Below are 21863 nucleotides of genomic sequence, written 5' to 3'. Positions count from 1 at the left end.
TAAGATGCACAATTCTGAGCAAGTAAGGAATTTTTCTTTCCTTTTTTCAAACTTCAGTATTAGAGATGAAATCCTGAAAAGATTTATTCTACAGATTTGCAAAACACAAAGCAAATTAAAACTTTCCAAAGTTTACCTCTAAATTATTTACACTTCCTTTTTATTTTGAAAGGCCTGAGATGACAATAGTGCTAATTTATTTTCACTACAAGGTGTCTTGACAAAGAGAGGGCTCATAAAAACTTAGGTCAAATTATAAAAGTAGCAGATATGTACCATCTGGCCAGCCTCAAACTTTGTGCACTAGTGTCAGTCTAGTATGATGCAGCCAAGGGCCATACCCACTAACCTTGCCTTTAAATCCATTTTTGTAGACTGTACCAAGGTCCCTAAAGTTAGCCAGCTTTTACAGAAGTTGACTGAAAAAATTAATTACACTCTTCCAAGCAAAAATATCACTACCAGAACAAAGTTACATGGAGGGGGTGTGGTTGGGGTTTTTTTGTTTGTTTTGAGGGAATTTTTAAATTTTATTTTTTGGTGAGATTTTCTTTCTTTTCTAGCTTAGTGTGGGGAGGGTTGGGCTGGTATGGTATTATACATGTGTGAATCAGTAAGAGATCAGAAGATATGCAAAGAAAGCAAGGTAAAAATATATATTAAGCAGGTACCTTCTAGATGAAAGATGTTTTGAACTGGGATAAAGATACATAGTTGGGTAATTTTTGTCCTGGAAGAAATGATCCTTGGGATTTTCTTTAAAACTAAACAGGATTGCATATTCATGGAACCTGGTATCTTTCAATCCATACTCTCAACTACCAGGTTCTTGGCCAACAGCTCAGATCAGAAGAGGTAACAATGGAATTGCTTAAACAAAGAAACAAAGAAAAATTACTCCATAAAATCGCTAATGCTGACTTTCCACAGATTTCAAATTACAAACAGCCAAAAACGCTACACATGAAATGGTCAAAAGAAGCAAGAATTAAAGTTTAAAAAATAGGCATTTCTTCTCTTTTGAAACTTGTGAGGCCTATTTTGTGGTGATGTTTTGCTACTTTTAATAATGTTTTAAAGAGAAAAGTTTCCAAGTATAGAGATAGACCTATAATAAACATATATTTTAGGAATAAACCATAATCCCAAAATCCCTGCTAAATGAACACTGCTCTTGCTGCAATCTCTTCATTGCACTCTACAGCAATACAAGCTGCCCAGGATACTTTTAAAACATGCAGACTAAAACATGCAAAAAAATATATCCATAAACCCCAAAGTTCTGTTTTCTGGGAGAGGAAGAATTTAGAGAGACTCAGTACAATTCTACCCCTTCTTTTCCCTTGCTCCCTCATTGCCTTTATTAATTCAGTATGTCCCTACACTCACTTTGAAGACTTTGTTGCTATGGGAATTTATTTCCATATTTTATTGTCACTGAGAAAAACAAGATTTGGGTGATTAAATGTCACAGAAGCTCTGACTTTTGTACAACCTAATCAAATCTACAGCCTTAAAAAAAAAATCTGTGTATGTGTTTGAAAGTCTTACAGTTCTGATCATAAAAAGGTACATATGTTCTACCTGGCATTTAAATACCAAGCACAAAAATTCTCTCTCCCTTCCCCCAAAACCTTCTGGATAATTTTTAACATAATTTCCACATGCGCACTTTCAATTTGTTTCCTAGAAACTCAAGAATAAAACATATTTTGTTTTCCCTTTCTCCCAGTGAGGACTACCCACAGTATCAAGAGATTCTTCTCTTTTATAAGTGACATTCAAGGTTAGTGAGGCTGGAAAATTCACCTCACAGTAACTGACCCATAAAGACAGCTACAAAATTGCAAGCATAAGTTCCTTCCCTCCCCATACCTAATCTACACTGCAGGTGGAAAAAAAAATAAATGCAATAGGTAAAAAATATTGTTCAGTTCCTCCAGTAAATATGCCAAAGAATGTTTGCTGTCTTTTACCACTGGCTGTTTCCACTGTAAATCTCATACACTTGTACTTCCCCCCTTTTTAATATTGTAACTGTCTACATAAGTTAATGTCTAGAACCACTCACTAAGAAAAAGCATGTATGTAATCATTAAATCATTACAATTTAAATAAAAATTAGCATAAGCCAGAAAGTTCAAAATTAAACCTAACTTCAGAAAAATTCTCCCTTGTGGCTCAGTATTTGTGTATGGCTCTGTCCCTTCAAAAGAAGTTCTCCCAGGTTTGGAAGCAGAGCTCATGTTCACGTACCAGGAATGGCTCTCTCTTGGGCAGGACTCTAGGAACACAACTGAGAATGCAGCTCTACAGAATAGATTTGGGCAATGCTGTCAAAGGACTACAGTGCTGAAATTTGGATGACCACAGTTAAGATGCTCAAAAAATCAGGAGCTTGACCTTCACACTCTGAGCAGCCTTATCTTGCCCCAGGTGCTGAAACAAACTGCTGAAGTCAGAACTCAGAGCATCCAGAAGCTGCACCTGCTCCCTGATCTATCTGATTCTGATTGAGGTTTTTCCTCTTCTGACACTATTATTGTATGCCCTGACTTCTGGGAGCAAGAGGGTTAGCTTGCTATTTACCTGTGATTGACCAAGTGCAATGGATTCATTAGGTAAACCTTGCCAGGAGCTGCAAGCATTCCACACTTCATCAAACCAGAACATTTAGGTGCCTAAACATGACATTAAGAGGCCAATCCAAAGTACTTATGATTGAACACACAGGCACAGGTTTAAACTTTCTGTGTGGCATTTAACAAACATGGCCATACCTGAGGAACACAACTATGAATGCATGCATTCAAACCATGGCACTAAACCAGGTTTAAGCAGAAAGGCATAATTCCTGAGGCAAATCTGCACAAAAGGAATTACACCAGGAAATGTTTAACTCATTAAAACACCACTGAGCTTTAGCACTGTATGGTGTTTTTCCCATTCTGTGGCCAGTACCTGGTCAACTGACCCATGGGAGAAGGAGAGCCAGAGGGGAAAGGAACATGGCTTTCTAGCCAGTGAACAAATGGAAAACTGAAGATAGGCCAAAGCTACACATATTTCTTATCCCTCAAAGATTGCAGAAACCCAAGTCCCTTATCACAGCATAAAATACATTTATGTATTAAGCATGGACTAACCATACAAAAAAGCATGAAATTTAACTGTTCTTTAATACTGATGTCTTAAACAGGAATGTTTTCAGCTTCTGGGGAAAAAGTTTTACAGAGTTTCTTCAATTAAGGAGCTACCTAGTCACTAAGATGAAGAAAAACCTATGTCTGTAATAATGCCTAATATTCTGAAATCCAGCTGTTAGACAATATGATAAGCTTGGTGCTTTTGACTGATTCCTTAAATATCATGAAAACATTCAAATTAGGAGAGTAACATTTTCTGATTTGTATTAGTTGCAAAGATTTTGTAGAGTCAAAAGAAGTGAGCCCCCCAATACCCTGTAATTAAAATCCACCATGAAAAAGTCATGCTGTTGATGTCAGTAATTGGCATGTAAACTCAGAATGAAAAATAAGTGCTAACAGAAACTATGCAAAGCTTGTGGAAACTTTCTTACCTTGTCCCTCTTAAAGAGATCCCTTTTAAGCCAGGGAGAATACACTGTGGTTTTGTCTGGGATAGAGTTAATTTTCTTCATAGTGGTTGGAATGGGGCTTGTTTTGGATTTGTGCTGGAAACAGTGTTGATGTCCCGGGGTGTTTTAGCTCTTGCTGAGCAGTGCTCACACAGCATCAAGGCACTTTCTACCCCTCACACTGCCCCACCAGCGAGGAGCTGTGAGGGGCACAGCCAGGACAGCTGATCACTGGGATGTTTCAGACACAAGACATCATGCTCAGCATTTAAAGCTATGGGAAAAAGCAGGAAGGGGCAGATATTCTGAGTGATGGTGTCTGTCTTCCCAAGGGCACTGCATGACAGAGCCCTGCCCTCCTGGACATGGCTGAACACCTTCCTACCCACGGAAAACAGTGAACAAATTCCTTGCTTTGTTTGCACACACAGCTTTTGCTTTACCTGTCAAGCCACCTTTATATCAATCTCTGAGTTTTCCCCTTCCCCAGCCTAAGGGGAGGGTGTGAGCCAGTAGCTGTATGGGGCTGAGGTTAAACCACAACAGGGAAGAATGGAGCAACACACACACTTTGTATGCTACCATGCAGAATAATCTTATGCAGGACTGAAGAGAGTAACAACCTTTCTCTGGCAAACTAACCTCTCTGGTAAATTGAAGGTGTTCCACAGTCCTGTAAATATGAGGAGCCATCTCTCTTTTTTTATTTACTTATTTATTAAAGAAAACTTGGCCTTTTTCATCCTTCTAGAGAAGTATTCTCAAATACAGGCTCCTAAATATTAGTGTAGACTTCAAGTGGATAGATAAATGTAATAGGGATTTTAGTGGCAATTCCAATGAAGACGTTACAGATTAAATATTAAAATATAATCTGTATTATGCCAGTGTCAGCAACTTCAGCAAGACGCCTCACGATTTTTCATTTTTCACAAGATACAACTCTGATAAATTTGCCTTAAGATGCTGTACTTCTGTCATATGTGATCTGTTCCAGTGATTTAAATCACCCCATGAAAATATTTTCAGGAAACAAGAGCTATTTATACATATTGATGTCCAATTCAGTACCACTCCACCAGCATCACAGGGACCTGCAGGAGATCAATATCTCTGAGAAGACAGTGGAGGCCAATCTTGCTTTTCTTATTTCAGGATCAAAGAGAAAAGCAGCAAGGAGCTGTGGGAACTACAGGAAACAGCAGTATTAGCTACTTGAAATTGTCAAGGGAGAAGTAAACTGGAAAAAGCTTATTTCTTCCTGGAAATATCTGGTAGGGGTAGTGATGGTCAAGACCACACAGGCCTCATGCTGTTGCCATCCAGCAGAGTGAAGAGAAAAGCATCAGGCTGGCTCATCCCTAAATATGAGCAATGTATGCGCAGGCACATTCATCTCACCGTTTTCAGTATTTTGTACAGCCTTAAAGCTGACAGGAAAATTAACCCCCAGCTGACTACTGCAGAGTGAGAGATGCTAGGGATAAACAGGGCCCCAGCTGGCAATGGAGCCCCCAGTCTCTTCCAGAGTTCTTGAAATGCTAAGGGTTAGCCAGCCCACAAATGCAATATGAAACAGCTCAGTGCACTTGAATATGTGACTCTTGTTAGGCAAAATGAACCCCATGAAAGGTCAGGTCATGTTTTGAAGCTGTAACTTATTTATTATTTTTAACTGGAATAAAAGCAGTCTCTATGAAAAGCATATTTACTAAATATCTGACTCCAAGGATGAAGTCTGTCCTGCAAGGGAGTAGCTACTGCCCTAAGAGTCTAAGCACTGTAAATACCATACTTCAAAGACGTGGAGACAAAACTGGACCATGCCCACCCAAAAGAGAAATAACTTAAAAAATAATAGGTTTCCAATCAGTTGTGCCAAAATATCAAGACCTCTGGGTAAGTTCAGCATAATAAATTCCTTAGATGGTGGAAAATGAGCAGAAAATAAACCATCAAGTCGGATTTTAAATAACAATGAAACATTACTGCAAAACAGCATAACTTGCAAAGGGAGAAGAGATGAGCAATAAGCAACACTGACTACTACTTTACTAAGGCTTTAGAGCTCCTCAGAAGAAAAGGATAAAACTGCAAATTTAAATCAAGAGCAGCATTTTGTTTTGACATTGCTTTTCAAAGCACAATAGTTCTAAAAGTAGCAATGTCAAAGACTAAAGAATGCAGAAAGTGGCCTACTTGAAATTTAGAGTGCTCTTAAAAATCAGTAGCTTTATCTAATACCCAGCAGCATATCACCCACAACTAAGGCCATTCCAAGACCATAAAAGAAAGCAGAGTTTTATAAAACATGGTTTGGTGGTTGACCACGTCATCCATGGAGGCCCAGGTTTACATCATTACCTTAAGTAAAATACAGGCCTCCAATAAAATTGCCTTTTACAAAACCAGTACTAGTATAATAGCACAGGAGGCTAGATTATGCATCCTGCAATCCAATTTGTGGTTCATGTTAAGCTATAGACACCAATAACTAATTCCACATGTGAGACAGACCTCCTGGAGGGAGATTTTAATCAAACACATGATGGGAAAAGATAGATTTCTTATTTTGGTATAACAATCTCCCTGTACTAACAATATGTTGATCTGTTAAATTTTACTGTATTGTAGCAGTGCAACATTAGTAGAAGTTACATCTGGTTTAGTTATTTCTGTACAGCAATCTGCATACATATGCCACAGAGCAATAAATACTTTATCATAACTGTAATATTAAAAATTAGCTTTAAATGCATTTGTCCATCTTTTTAACTGATAATGTTATTCAGATCCACTAACACTTAAAAAAACCCAAAAAACGAAAAACCAAGCAAACAAAAGAAAACCTAAAAACCCCACAAGATGAAAAAAGAGCAGCACAGCAGGGTTTGTATTAGTTTTGTACTATTAATTGGACAGAAGACTGTTGATTAATGCTTCTGCACTCAAGCTGAATATTTTAAGTACAAAACAATTAAGCCTCTGTATTTGCACATTTTCTGTATATAACAATAACAAACTTGATCACAGTTCTCTCCCACATTCAAGTTCCCCCTTCCAGTCCTACACCTCTGGTGGTTTAACTTGCACAACTCCAGCTGCTGACAGGTACAATCTCTGATGCCTATCACACCTGACAACTCAATCAATCTGCATACCTGCTATGCAACTTACACTGGAAATTACTCAAGGTCTAGAATCCTGAAAAATGAAATGAAAGTCCCACTTACTTCCACAGTGAATACTTTACCCCAGCAGAACATCACTTTTTCAATTACTCTCATTTCAGACAACTCATTTATGATTTGCAATAAATACAATTCTATCAAAATCTTCTGACTCAAAGACAGTGAATACCTTCTTGTCAGTCAATCAGAATAAAACAGAGCTAACCAAATGAAATGGAGTCCAGACTGACAACTTTTCCAGCCAGAGTGAAAGCATCACAGGCAGACAGGAATACAAGACCTGGCAGCAGAAAAAAAAGCAGCAGCCAAGTTCTACTGAAATAACCAATACACAGATGACAGAGAAAAGAGCTGGATCGTTTAATAAGTGTCTACAACATAAATTTTTAAGATAGCTCAAGAATAGCTTCTAAATAAGGGGCAGCATTAATCTGCTCAGCTAGTGGTCCAGCTTTGCAGCTACCTTGTTTAGAAGCCCTACCAGTCTACTCAATTTACACCGGGATGTTTTCACGTTCTTGATGTGACAAATCAGGATGCACATGATTACTGGCTTGCTTGTAGCCATCATTTTTTACCACTGGATATTTGGCCCAAAGATAAGAATGCAATGGAGAAAAAATAGGCTTGTCACACAATACCATCAGCTACCATCAACTGGAGCATTCTTCAAGCTGCTTGTACACGTTCATCCTTGACTGACCATCCTGAAGATGGCCAGTAGTTTCATTATTCCTTAAACATAAATAATTGTGCCTCAGTTTCCCCAGTAGTATATTCTGGAAAATGTCATCGTTTTTCAAAGCTGAAAGCCACAGTCTGGCAGAATACCAGCCCAGGTCCTTAACCAGCCACTCCCCCAAATCCATCTCTCTCCATCCCTTGTTTCTGTGCCCACACTGCATCTTTCCTCTCACTGCTAATCAGTACAGCTATTTGTAGGACAATGACAAGGACTGAATAGAACTGAACTGATCCAGCTTTAAAGTAACTCCTAAAAGAAGTATCTGGAATATTTGGGGTGAGGGGTGCGGTGTTTAAAGGTTATTTTTTTACCTGCATTTCCTCTCAGTTCAGTTTGCAGCACAGCCTAGGAAACAGCTATATCAGCTCAGCTGGACAGGGCAGAGCTAAAGGTTAGGCAGACTGAAAGGTACAGTTCCATTACAGAGCATTCCATTACTGCTTACTTAGGTAGTACAGGCTTGAGCTAACCAACTTTTAAATTATTTTCTTTTTTTCCTTGGCCCCATCCTACACTTTTGGCCTCCATTACACTGCAAAAGACTGCAACTTTTTCCTCCACTGACTTTTTTGATGTCTTTTTCTTCCCCCTTCTCCTGAAGCTGCCCTCTCCCAGTATTGCACTAGGAAAACATGAAGAACAAATTCCAGAACAGGTATGTGGACACAATTCTTTCCCATTTTTTCAGGCTGAGCAGCACTCAGCCTGAACATGTATGCAAGACACGTGCAGCCTAGTAATTTAGTGAATTAAAAAATGCATTCCTGGCCAATTAATTAAAATATTCATATTTTCATTCACTGTAGTCTCTCCCCATAAAACTGTCTCCAGCAAAGATAAAATCTACACAAAGGTCTGTAATTTACAAAACTTAGAATTACTATTTCTAGAATTATAGATGAAAAAATAAATTTTCAAAGACATCGGCTTTCTGTCCAAGGCAACTCTGTGCAAAAAAAACCTCACAAGCCAGGCATTCAAATGTAGAGTTCCACACCTAGTAAAAGAGACCTTGGGTTCAAAAAGTTAGGATGTGGAAGCTTGGATTTCCCCTGTGTCATTCAGGTCTCCTCTGGACCAATTTTATTCTAGCCTTGGTGTGGAAAAGGAGGAAAAAGGCAAGAAAAAGCTTTTCTCAATTAAAAGTCCATCAGAAACATCTGTAAAGATTTTGGGTTTGAGTAATGAGTGTTTAACAATAAAAACTTTCTAGATGTTCAGAATTTTCTATCATATGAATGTTTTTATGACTGTTTAATAGGATAGAATAGGGTAATACTTGAGTTATTTACTAAACTCCTTGAAGCACTCGAAAAAGTCTCATCTTTGTGCCTTTCAGTATAAAGCCTGCTGCTGCTGCAGATGTACTTTAAGGAAAAAATAAATGGAACAACTTAATCACTTTCCTGCTTGTTTCTGTTTAGTGCTAAATGCACAATGTACCATACAGTATATGGGTACTGACATTCAGATGTCTTACATATGTCATTATACATGAGTAAAAAACCCCAAATATATGTGTGTGTATATATATATATATATATATATATGTGTGCGTGTGTGTGTGTGTGTGTGTGTGTGTGTATGTGTGTGGATATATATATATATATATATAATTATTCTTTCCTTTTCCATTTTTCCAGAAAAGAGCATATTAACTAAGTTAACACCTTACAACAGTTTAAGAGGAAACCACAAGTGACTAGGTGGCTTACTATTTTCCTTTTATATTCCAGCTAAATAGTCTGTACAAACAGAAATTATCACTGCTTAATCAAAAACTACAATTTCTTTTCAATTCATTTGGAAAAGAAAACAAAATTGTCAAAGCAAGGTGTTTGAGATAAGCAAAGCAATGAAACAAAATACATTTTTGCAATCTACATCTCCTAAAAAATGTGACAACACACGTCCAAATGAAACACTGTTGCCCTTTTGTCAAGAGAGTATTTTTCTGAAAGATAGTCATTTCACTGTAAAGAAAATTATGTATACTCAGCTTACTCATTTGTACAGCAAATGCTGTAAAGGACTCTTGATTTTAAACTGGGGTTTCTGGGTACCACTAAAATACACACAGTCCTGTGAGTGGGAAGCTAGGGGATTTGGTGAGTTTTTTGTTGGCTTATTTTATTCGTTTGTTCTGGGGAAGAAGTTAAAAAATTGGAAATACTTATTTTATTGAGGCAATAATCCTAGGTGAAGAAAAAAATACGTGTCAAAGGCATGCACCAAGTCCTATGCATCTCTGTTAAACTAGAACAATAAGAGTTTTATCTTTGCCTCAGGGAGCAAAGCTGATGATATCAGCTGCCGAACTCGCACGCCTGATCAAACTAAGCTGAGTTTGCAAGATACAAGAAGATAAGAGCATGAATGAATTCTTTGCAAAAGGCAGTCAGATATCCAGTGCTCGACTCAAATATCCAGTGCATGACAGTAAACAGAATGACGGAGCTGCTGGAAGTAAGGAAAGTAATTGAAAAAACCCATCCCCAGCATCAAGTAATAGCAATGGCTAATAACACATTGTTTAAACAAAATGTAAAAAGACCACACTAAAGCTCTTGAAGTGTTCTTTCAGAATTAAACATCTGATCTTATTTCTGAGAGTCAACTAAACTACCAAGAATTACTGTGTACTCAAAAACACATTTAGCACCTGCTTAACAGTGGATGGTGCCTCACAAATAGCTTACAGCAAAGGAGACTCACCTTGTATAAAGCAGAAATGATCTGATGCATTTTCAGTCGATGAAATACAAAGATATCGTACACGGCTGAAATGGCCAGAACCGTCACTCCTTGCTCCTTCCACAGCATGCTGCATCCTGCACACAGCCCTGCTCCCAAGATCCAGCCCCAAGTACTCGGTGAGGAACCTCTGGTAGAGCAGTGCTTCACATAACACATGAGGGAAAGCAGAAAGAAGAGGCAGGCTCCAATATCTGCCCTCCCTACAATCCCTGCCACGGCTTCCGTGTGGATGGGATGAGATGCAAACAGCAGGCCCGCTATCAAGGTCCAGTACCCATCGCCAAAGAGAATCCTGGAGAAGTTTGTGAAAAGGCCAGTGACTGCAGCATGTAAGAGGACATTTACAAGGTGGTAGCCCCATGGGTCCATTCCCCCAACAGCGTGGTTAATGCGGAAGGAAAGTGTGCAGAGAGGTCTGTAGGACTTGTGGCTCCCACTGTGAGTAAGCAGCGTCCCCCAAAAGTCATTGTAGAAGATATGGATCCACGGCGTCTCGGGTAAAAGGTCCTGGTTTGTCTTGATAGCTCGACTACAAAAGACAAATAAAAACTTTATTTTAACACTAGAAAATGGCTACAAATGAAAGGCTGTGAAAATGCAATCACACTGTACAAGAAAATAAGGCATTGCTTGAGTGCTGCTTCAAGTTTTGAATTTTAACAGGCGGTGTTAAAAAACTACATATCTATTGACTTCCTTCTAGAGCAAAATTTCCATATAAATTGGCTTTTAAAACATTAGAAACAGACATTACACCATTTCTGTTAAATTAGAACACCCTTCCGTGACATTCTTCTGAACCTAACCCAGGAATAATCTGTTAAGATTTGATGAGTTATAATTAAAATGTGAAAGAAATATGAAAATCTTGCAAACATTATTGTTGAAACAATGGATCCTCCAGTATATCAGAACTAAAACCCCAACTGTCCTTTTATACTGAAATTTTAATTTAGATTTTGGAATGGATTTTGCTAACATGGGTAAACAATAAATATAGAAGTTGTTAGGAGTGTGTAATTTTCTGCTTCTGGACAGGGCCTTGTATAATTGTCTTGTGCATATTTTGACTGACAACACTTTGCAGAAGACAGGCAGCAGAATATTTCACATATGAAAAAACACTTTCTTTTTAAATTTCTTGCATTTCCAATTGAGGGAAAAGAACCATTTTTACATTGTATTAGCTTATTAACTCAAGTCTGCCAGCTTGATTAAAAAAAAAATGCTGCAGCTTTCAGCATTTATGCTTACAACCACACTGGCAAGAACTCATGCCAGCCATTAGCAGTCTCCAAGTCTAATTCGTTACTGTAAAAATCTGTCTCCTGTAGTGTTTGCACAAATCCAGAGATTTGCATTTAGATTTATGCAGTGGGAGAAGGTGTGAGACCTGCTTAGTGCAAAGAGATGACTAGAATTTAATTAGTTACTTGTATTTAAGCAATTATTTAAAGATGCATTGTTGTTACTCCTGAGCTTAACTCATTTAACATTTATTTTATTAGGGTAATTAAGAATCCAGCCAGCTCGAGACTCTTCTATTCAAAAAAACCAAATAAGAGAGATGATTTTTATCTCATTCTCTCTTCAAAATCTCTATCTGCCTTACCAATAAATACCCTCTGTCTGAATTGAAAAATTAATAATTTTTCAATTCAGACAAGGAAGGGAAAAAAGGTGTGAAACTCAAGCCCACATTTAAAATGCATGACTAATTCATATTCCAAGGCTCCCGTCACATTCTCCATTTCCTTAGAACCTGTGAGCAAATCCCTCCCCCCCTTTTTTTTTGTGGTATTCATTTCAGGAATGTTGTCTTGTTCTGGGAAGAAAAATGCTCAAAACTGATATAGTGCACCACAGAATCTCCATGCAAATACTCCAAATACCACACAGCTCAGCATTTCCATTGTCCAGAGCATCCTGCTGTAATGCTTTCAGACACGCTTCCTCTCAGCATGTCCTTTTGTCTCTGAGCCCACAGAGGTTATAGAGAGGTCAGTTTAAATCCTTTAAAGATCTGATGATGCTTTTAGAATATTTAAAATTTTCATTTTGACTTCTGCTTATGCACTGGATCAGGTTGCCTGTATTTGTTTTCCCAACCCCACACACATTTTTCTCATTTTAGGCAAGTCACAAAAGAACACTGGAGGAAAACAAGATCGTTGTTTCCACATTATTTATCTTGTCCTTCTGTGTTGTCCTTTCTTGAAACCTAATTCCTCTAGTTGTGATTTCCATTTGTAGCATAACTCTCAGAACCGCTATCAGAAGCCTAGGAATTTGGAAAAAAGAACGCAGGTGTCAGGCAAGAAAGAGTTCTTTCTCTGAGAAAAACATAATATATTAGATGACAGGCTCCCAAAGGCTAAGAATGGCTATCAGATGTCAGGATTTAGAGTTGAAACCCTGAACTGCAAAAGTGTCTGTTCTTGGGGAAACAATAAAAAAGTAAGTGGCAACAACATTGCCAGCACAACCACCCTCCTCCACGGCAAAGCATTCTTCTACAAAGAGCCCAGACAGTTCCCAGGGGATTCCCAGGAAATGGTAGTTTTTAGTATTTATTTTCCTTCTCTCTAAGGTGATAGTTTTCATGCAGCAGACACTCATATCGAACTCATCCCCGCCAAAAGTAAACTGTTAGTATCATAAAGAAACCTAGTGTACATTCCAAGGGCATTAATTCAGTCAAATCTTATTCACAGTTTCAGCAACAAATTTCATGCATGCTTGATCCTTTTTCATTTAGAACTGTCCATATTAAAAATTAAAACAAAGAAACATACAACAAAAAAAGCCCTACACGCAACAAATAATCAAAAGGAAGTCCTAAAGATACAGTATTGATCAAACAGATCAGATTTCAGGGTACAGATTTCAGCAGGCAATTCTATAACACTCCTAGTTTCTTGCACATGCAAATGCAACAGATTCTAGTACCTGCCCATCTGCATGAAGCATACAGAAGCTGACAGTTCCACCTTACTCAGTGTTTAGTCACATCAAATGCTGTATTTTCTACAGATCAATATTTAAAATTAAGTTAGAATTTGTTTCTGTATGGTTTCCATATGGTTCCAAGGGCATTAATGAGCCTTGACAGCCTGACCCCCTTCCCGAGGTTCCCACACCCTGCCCACAGTCCCAGGACCTCATGTCAGGTCTCCAAAGCTTTCCCCAGGGCTGCCCAGGATCCCATGTGAGCCTCCCAAGGCCATCAGCCTCTGTCCCAGGGACACCTCAGCAGGGCCAATCTTCAGCTCCCCAGGCCCTGCCCTAACATGGGTCTTGCTGAGCTGAACCTGTATCTCAGCCCGTCCTTGTCCCCAGGGAAGTGCCCAATGCCCAGGGTTTGGGCTGCCCTGGCTCCTGGCTGGGGCAAGGCGCTGCTTTTTCTCTAGTTACTGAATCACCAAGCCATTTACCCTGCTTGGTCTCCAGAAATTCTGAAACCAACACCACCTTACACTCTGGCAGCAGTGCCAGCTTCTCTCCAGTAAAGCCTCCTGTGCTAGCAGCCACACTCACTCTCTGCAGATAGAAAATTATATTAATTGCTGGCTCTGGAAGAGACTCTGGGAAAAAGGAAATTACAAAACGCTGTATTAGCCTTGCTTCCAGCTTCACTTACAGTATACCTTGAGGTTATGTCCTGCAAATTAGTCCAATTTTGCTAAAGGGCATAAGAGAAGCAACTCATCATTCTTCACCAGAGCTGCAAACTCTGCTCTTGCTAAAAGGCAGCAGGTCACCCAAGAAAGTCTTTTCTCAAAATTCCAACACAAGTGGCATTTTACTTCCAAGCAGCCTCTCAACAGGGCTGCACACTCGGGCAGGGAACTTACTTTCTTCACTTTGCAATGCCTGCCCATTTCACACATCCCAGGAGAATGGGCTATCTTATTCAGTATCCAACAAATGGACATGCTGGGGGCAGGGGGAAGGAAAGGAATAAGATTCAGTCTTATTCCTTTCAAGATCAGTTCTTCAGAAACAGAAAGCTGAAGAAAGACAAAAAAATTGTAAAGACAAAATCATAATTTCTAATCCACTTGAAACAATGCTTCTGCTTCCTGCCATAAATCACATATTTGCCACAGGTCAGTACACACCTTGAGCACGACTCACTGAGATTTTATTCATCAAACCTAAAAATGCCAGAGATATATTCACACGTGCACATATACATGCATACACCCACAAAAAAAGTTCCAGATGTTTTCAAAATTATATATGTCCTAAACTTCTGTGCTGGTGTTAAACTGATCCAGGTGTTAACACTAGGGTAAAAAAACAGATGTGACATTCTAAAGTGATTTAACGAGTTAAGCCTTATATCCAGCTTCAATATTGCTAATGGTCCCCATATGCTGAAAATTACCATCAGCATTTGAAGTAGACAACATATTTTAAAGGAAAAGGGAAATTCCCAACTGTGCATGCAGGAAGCCATTGACCAGACATCTCTCACATAAAAATAGATAGTCAGTGATGGACTGGCAACGTTGAACATGGAGGTTCATCGTCGTTTTTCCTCAGTAATTTTTAAACAGTATTAATTTAGTGCTTTTTTCTTGAATAGCAATGGGAAAATACCCTAGGGTATTTTTAGAGTGGATATTAATGAGACACCCTGAGGATGCTTTCAGGACTATATGTTATTTATATAGACAACAAAACTGAAAACACAGCCAAGAGCCTGCTTGATGAGTACAAACAGCTTCACATCCCCAAAACATACAGCAGCTAAGGAAATCCTCCAGACTACTTACAGGTTGTTAGGCAGGTGGTGGTCAGAAAGCAGGGAAGTAGAGCTTGTCATACTTGCCTGCAGACTACTATATATATACATACACACACATTGTCTGTATTGACAGGATAAAGTAAAAGTCAGAAAATACTACTTAATATGCAGACATGTCTTAAGAAAGTAATAAGCTTAAGTACATGAAAACACATTCATCTAAATGTTTAATTATAGACTTTAGGGAGCTATTTGACATTCTGGTAGAATTCTGGTGACAATTATATCTGACATGCTGCGTATTAAAGTTCATCTTTCTCAGCTGCTAAAGTGGAATTTACCTTCATATTCAGCAGGTAGTAAAGTTTACCCATGCCACTTCACACATACACCAAAAAAAAACCAAAAAAAACAAAAAAAAACCCAAAAAAAAACCAAAAAACCCACCAAAAAAAAAAACCCACCACGAACAAGAACAACAAAAGAACACCATCCCCTAAAAAAACAGTACACAAAAATAAAACCCCAAACCACAAACCTCTATAGTGTATATCAAGTAGGGACACCTGCAGGAGACCAAAACCCATGCATCCTCTGAATTTTAAGTTGAAGCTTTTGATTTGTTGCAAGAAAATTTGTTCTTAAGTGAATCTCTAAGGAAAATCTAATAATTCAGGTGTTTGCAAAAAGGAAATACTTGGCAACAACTAGCAAAGTGACATAGAGGATCCTGAGGTTCTAGCTGGCTCAGAGAATGGGTCTGTACATACAGATTGATGGAAACACCTAGGATGAAGTCCTATTTTAAACTAATTAAAGGAAAACATAACATCACAAAAGGGAAATTTGCTTCCTAGAACTCTGTATCTAGTTTACATCTGACAGTAACATGGTCCTTTTCTAATTGTATAGAAAGAGCTGAACTCAGAGTTCAAACACTGAAGATAACATATAGTTTTAAAATAGTTTTCCTATCTTATGTAATTACTAGTGAAAGCTATTAACTCTATACAGAGTTAGTACAGGACCCCTGGAAAATATGATAATATTAATTAACATAGGATAATATTAATTCAGAATTTTGGACTATGAAAGTAATTCTACAGCCAACTTCTTTTTAGTACCAGAACAAACAGGAGCTACAAGTAACAGGTCTGTAAACAGTGTTTTACTTGTAAAACTTTATTGGATGAGACTTTCCTGAATTAGATACAAACAGAGTGGAAAGATGGATGAGTGAGACAACTGTAACTATACCCTTAGCTGATTGCAACCACTGCCAAAAACAAAGAAACAAAACTACTAAAGGAAAAAAAAAGTAAAATCACAAGGAAAAACAGTAAGAACACAAAGGTTATAGTCTTATACACAGTATAAAGACACAAACTTTCAAAGATTTTTCTGTATTGCACTATGTCTTTTAAAGAAATTGATCTTTTAAAATAAGCAATAACTTGTCCCTTGTTTATTTCCATCAATGACTTTATCTGCTGTGGTTTGACTTTGTCTGCCAGTGACTGGCTATGATCCAGCAGCCCATCAGCTGCACATTTCTGGACTTCATAATTTTGCAACTTAAGACGCAGGATGTTATTCAAAAGAAGGAAGTGGTGGCAATGCTTACATATAACACTGAATGCTATTAGGAATTGCTTTAACTACACTGAAGCATGCTGCATCTATGGATTTTCTTACTGACTATGAGAGCTTTGAAATCTTTATGCAACTAGAAGTTCAAAACATTTGGGTTACAAGAAGGTCGAGATGGCCTTAAATTTTTTTTTCCACCCAGAACATAAATATTTTAAAACCTAACTGTAAAGGTTTTGAACTCCTTCTCCATTGTATAAGCCATTCCATTTTTATGTATATCCTTCTATGGGGAAAGAATACGACCTTAATATTAACCCGAAATGCACCTCACTCCCCTCAGTTTCAGATTTGGTCCATCTTTTAGTGTTTGTTATGTCAAGCTATGTGAAATTAGAAAGCTAATTAATTCCAACTGCCTGGTATTGTTTTATTTGATTATTCATGCATAGATTAAAAAAAAAATCACAATGGAGGGAAATTAAAGAAGTAATTAATACTTTCATATGCTGAACAATGGGACACCATCAGAGGAAGCTGATAAAAACATAAGGAGAAGAACAGCTCCTGTCTTTGCCTCTGTTCCCTGAGTTTCTTCACCACAGCATGGACCATAGGTCTGTGAAAAGATACTTTCATTCCTACATCAGAAATGCTTCCTGCTATTCTCACAGCTACTTTATAAGCTAGCTTCACTCCCAAGTACACCCTGCAACACAAAATTTCTAACTGAGTTCTTCTGAAACTTCAAGATACTTTGCTTTTACCTGATAAATATTCTTTCAAACATACATCTGAAGTTGTTCTTGAAAACAGTCTTCAGTTGTGCCAAACAACTGCCTGGCAATAATTTACAATTTGTTTATTTTCTATATGTATGTAATGTCAGCTTCTGAAGCATGGTTAGAATTCATAGCTGCAACTCCTACTGCCTTTTCAAATCTATTTTAGATTATAAAAGTGGGCCCAGCAGGCCTTATTGGATTTACTGTTCTGCACTACAATATGGCACCACATTATTTCTCTTCCCCACTTCCCACTCAAAAAATTAAATATAAATAATTTTTGCCACTCCTGACAGTAAAAAGATAGATATTTAAAGGCTTGAGATTTTAGCAATTAGAGTAAAAATGTTGATTTTCTTACCCAAATTAAGAGTATCAATATCAAAGTACTTTTTTGACAGGTCACTTCTGAATACACATAAAGCCTTTCCAAGACACACACATTTTAAGCCATTATCTGAAAATTGAGACACACATACTGCAGCAGTATAAAAAAGAGTTTATCAGTCATAGAACAGTCCTATGACCATTCACTTCTCTGGTTTTTTTCATTATGTGGCAGACAATGGAGAATTAGGTTAAGCAATTTAACTTCGGAAAAACTATTTTTTTTCCCCACATTTAATCTATTTTTGTTAGCGCCTTTCCAGAAAGTTTGAGGAGATTGTACAGAATTATGCCCTAAGCCCATGACTCTTAGACACTCTAAATTTAAAGACTAAAAGAATTTTTAGGTTCTGATTTTGATTTTTGTTTTTAGGTAAGCATTGAAGAGAATAGCCAGGAACACGTTCCCATACAAATACAGAAATAATACATTGAGGAAAAACCACTAAACCAGAACACAACATACAGACACTCTCCTTTTCTTACTTTTTGAAGGGGACAAAGGATAAAGAAATGCAACAGGGTTTTAGTGTGTAAGCTTCCTTCTTCAAGTCTTTTATTTTAGCAGCAAAACAACCCTTCATTAATGAGGGCTGATCTAAACTTAGTTTTACTGGTTAAACTGAAAAATATTACTTCAAATCTAATCAGTGAAAACAAGTTTGTGCATGCATATCCACAGAGGTCAATTTAACCTTCACGCTCTTTAGAACTCATAGTGAAGAAATATCCATATTGGTGGAGAGGGGAAAAAAAACCAATCACAAAAAACCCAGCTATCCCTCGTCATGTTTATGTTATTCACTGTAAGACTCAAGTGATTCAGAGAACAGTCAGACTCACCTTGGCTTAAATTATCCACAGAATTGCAAGTCCAGACTGTGCCACACTAAAACTATCAGACACATGCTCGCTCAAAATCATCACATCACCAAGAAGTCTCCTCTTTCCTCCCTCTAGCCCCACTACAAGATACATAAATGCATAAAACTAAATTTCTGACACACATCAATTGTACACCCTGTATCACTTTTCCTACCCAATGGGTATCATGTTAGCAAATTTGCTGGGTGGGTTGTTTGGGTTTGGGGTTTTTTTAAATAATATTGTACAGAATAAGCATTTTTCCATTTAGGTTAAGTCTGTTTTGGTCTCTTGCAAATATTGATGCTGAACCAAAGCTTTAAAAGACTAATTTTTATGGCAAGAAAATACAACTCTTGCATTTTTTCTTGCAGTATTGTCCATTTTTAGTATAACAGCCCTCACAAGCTACCCAACTATGTACATAAAAGATTGCCCACAAATATATTAGCACACTATAAAAGGTACTGTTTTTAGACAGAAACTTCTGCTTAGAATCTTTTTTTCTTGAAATCAGTCTAAGAAACCAAACAGACACCATTTGTCCTTCAAGTCACTACTAGTGACATCTTCCTAGTCTAGTTTATCAACTTGCCTGATATGCAGGCAATGATGATTGTAGTCACAATCCCATTTCAAAGGCAGATATTAAAAAATAATGAGGGCAAGGGAATGCCCCCTGAGGATTACCAAAATTTATTCTATGTCAGCTACAAAGTCCAACTATACTATCATGAACCACAAGATGTACTGCTATTTCAGTGAAATGGTCTTGAGGAAACACAAAAAACAAAGCAAGTTTAACTTGATGGGAAAAGCAGCAAGAAATACATATAGTTGAGACTTACATTTCTCTGCGATGATAGTTTACTCACCAGTGAATCAACCAAAATACTTCAAGTACCTTCTTAGAGGATTACAAATTTTAAAAAATGCAGTACTTTTCCTTCCCAGATGCCTATTAATTAAAATTCCTACATAATATATAGAGGGCCTAAAATCTGGCTAGAAAGCATTTGTGATGGAGTTAAGACTTTACCTGCAGCCTTTGCCACACACGTCAGACAAATTCCTGTAAGCGCTTTTATAATTTTGTATTTTTAGCAGGGAAAAAAGGAACTTGCTACAGACTTATGTCAAAACCAATTTCTATGAAAACCAAATTCTCACAAAAAAGTAAAACAACCCAGATAATTAAAACCAATATTTGTTCATGGGAAGATGTGTAACAACTTCTAGTGAATAGAGAGACTGTTCAGCATAGTCCTGAAACAGGCTCCCCAGATAAGTGGTGAAGTCACCATCCTTGGAAGCACTAAATAAATAAGTAGACATGGTGGCACTCTGTGGAAAGGTTTAGTAGGCATGGTGCTATTTCACCAAAGGTTGAACTTAATGATCTTGGAGATCTTTTTAAACCTTCATGATTCTATGAATGAGCTACATTTTTTCTACTCTTCAACATCTTTACAGAGGGCACTGTGGGATGCCCTTCAAAAATGTACTTTAACAGAGCAGATGGCACCCGCTCATTTGGAAAGGGTGAATCCTACTGAAAAAGGCTGAAATTACTTTTACTGATTTGTTTTACCTTTGTGCCTCAATCGTTTATAGAGATGCAGGGATTTACAAGAGTAAAACAAGTTTTGTTGCATGCCATAGCAATTGTGAAACACTAGAAATTGAAAACATAGCAGTGTTTAAACTCAATTTTATTTTCTCTGAATTGCTTGGTTAGAGCACCCCAGCTAGCAGGCAACAGTTTGGGAGTGACATCAAGACAACTAATCACAGTTATTTTGGAATAAAAATGTGCTTTACAGTTACCATTATATAAAAGTTTGTATCAAGCATACTCTCAAGGTTTTTACTGGATGCAGTCAAAGACTGAGGTAAAAAAGAAGGAAATGACAAATTAGTTGAAGTACACAAAGGGCTTCTGCTATATTAGCTTTTGTTCACATTGGTATTGGAATAACCTGCACTTTATGTCACTGAAACCAGTAGGTTTTACAATCAACTGCAATTGGCATAAGCTTTTATAGCCTTTCTGTACATTTTTAAACTTACAAGCATAGAAAACAAAACAACCAAACCCCATTCCTTTCTGTGTTTTAGAACAGCTATCAGGAGGCAGGCAGTTAGCAGAAAGGATCTCAGACAGCAATTCAGGGAAACTGAAGCCATTACCTGAATCACAAAATTGATCAACCTTTCTTGACAATAAAACTAGAGCTAAGTCAAGCTGAACTACAAAAGCAGGGAGCTTTGAACTGAAACTCCCAGATTTTCAAGTCTCTCCAGTTCTATGCTAGCCAAGCACTTGCACTCTTCTCCACTAGTGACTTCTGTGCTTTAGGGTTTTTTTCCCTCCAAGCAGCTTTATGTCACCTGCCATTCTATAAATGGAGGTCTAAAGATCTTCTGGAAGATCAAAACAATATTTAACTGCTAGGCTTAACTACTCACTCTTAACAATAAAGTACAACCACTCCTGACTGCAGCACAACAGAGGACTGCATTTTCTCCTGGCAGATGAGGGAAACCCAAGTGCCACAAAACATTATGGTATTTCATAACACTGGCCTCTAGACAGTGACAGCTCTAAGTTCTGCCTAGAGAGATCCACAGAGGAAAGCTGATCACACACAAAGGTCTATGAAAGCTTTAAAAAAAAAGTGATTTGCTTCTTTCAGTAGTCTTCATAAAAAAAAAAAAAAAAAAAAAAAGTCCACGAGACTAAAATGCATGCAGCATCTCAACAGAAATTGTACGTTATCTTTCAAAATCCCAGCAAAGAACAAAGAACAGTAATAATTTTGCTCCCTTTGCCAAAGCAGGAAGAGTGCTTGAGATCACAATAAACAGAAATTTCAAACATGGGGGGAAAACCACAGGGGTAGATTAAGAGAAAAAATGCAACTCAGTGCAATGAAGCTGACCCAAACCAGAGAACAGGCTGCCTTGGAAGGTCAGTTGGCACTTTCAGATTTCAAAAAGAAAAAAAATGTTCATGCATTTGTTGACAAGGCAAACATATTCTCTTCAAGTATCTTCTATCCATATGTGGGAAGACAAGAAATGCAGAATTTCACCTTGGAGAGAAGTAGCTTCAAATTCACATGTCTGAGATTGAACTGAGATTCTTTTCTGCTAGAGCATGAAGATACATGACATGATATATAATGCTATA

At 37.7% G+C, this 21863-nt stretch overlaps 1 protein-coding gene across 1 annotated transcript in view; it reads right to left on the bottom strand.

Annotated features, from left to right (window-relative positions):
* The window catches only part of TMTC2 (transmembrane O-mannosyltransferase targeting cadherins 2), a 242120-nt gene that overhangs the window by 131876 nt on the left and 88381 nt on the right, over positions 1 to 21863 (bottom strand). The window contains exon 2 of the mRNA XM_030238179.2: positions 10250 to 10820. Within this exon, the coding sequence (XP_030094039.1) occupies positions 10250 to 10820 (571 nt within the window). The remainder of the gene's footprint in view (positions 1 to 10249; positions 10821 to 21863) is intronic.

This window comes from Serinus canaria, chromosome 1A, assembly GCF_022539315.1.
Source record: "Serinus canaria isolate serCan28SL12 chromosome 1A, serCan2020, whole genome shotgun sequence".
Lineage (NCBI taxonomy): Eukaryota > Metazoa > Chordata > Aves > Passeriformes > Fringillidae > Serinus > Serinus canaria.
The sequence above is the reverse complement of the archived record's forward strand: the minus strand, read 5'-3'. Positions and strand labels throughout refer to the sequence as shown.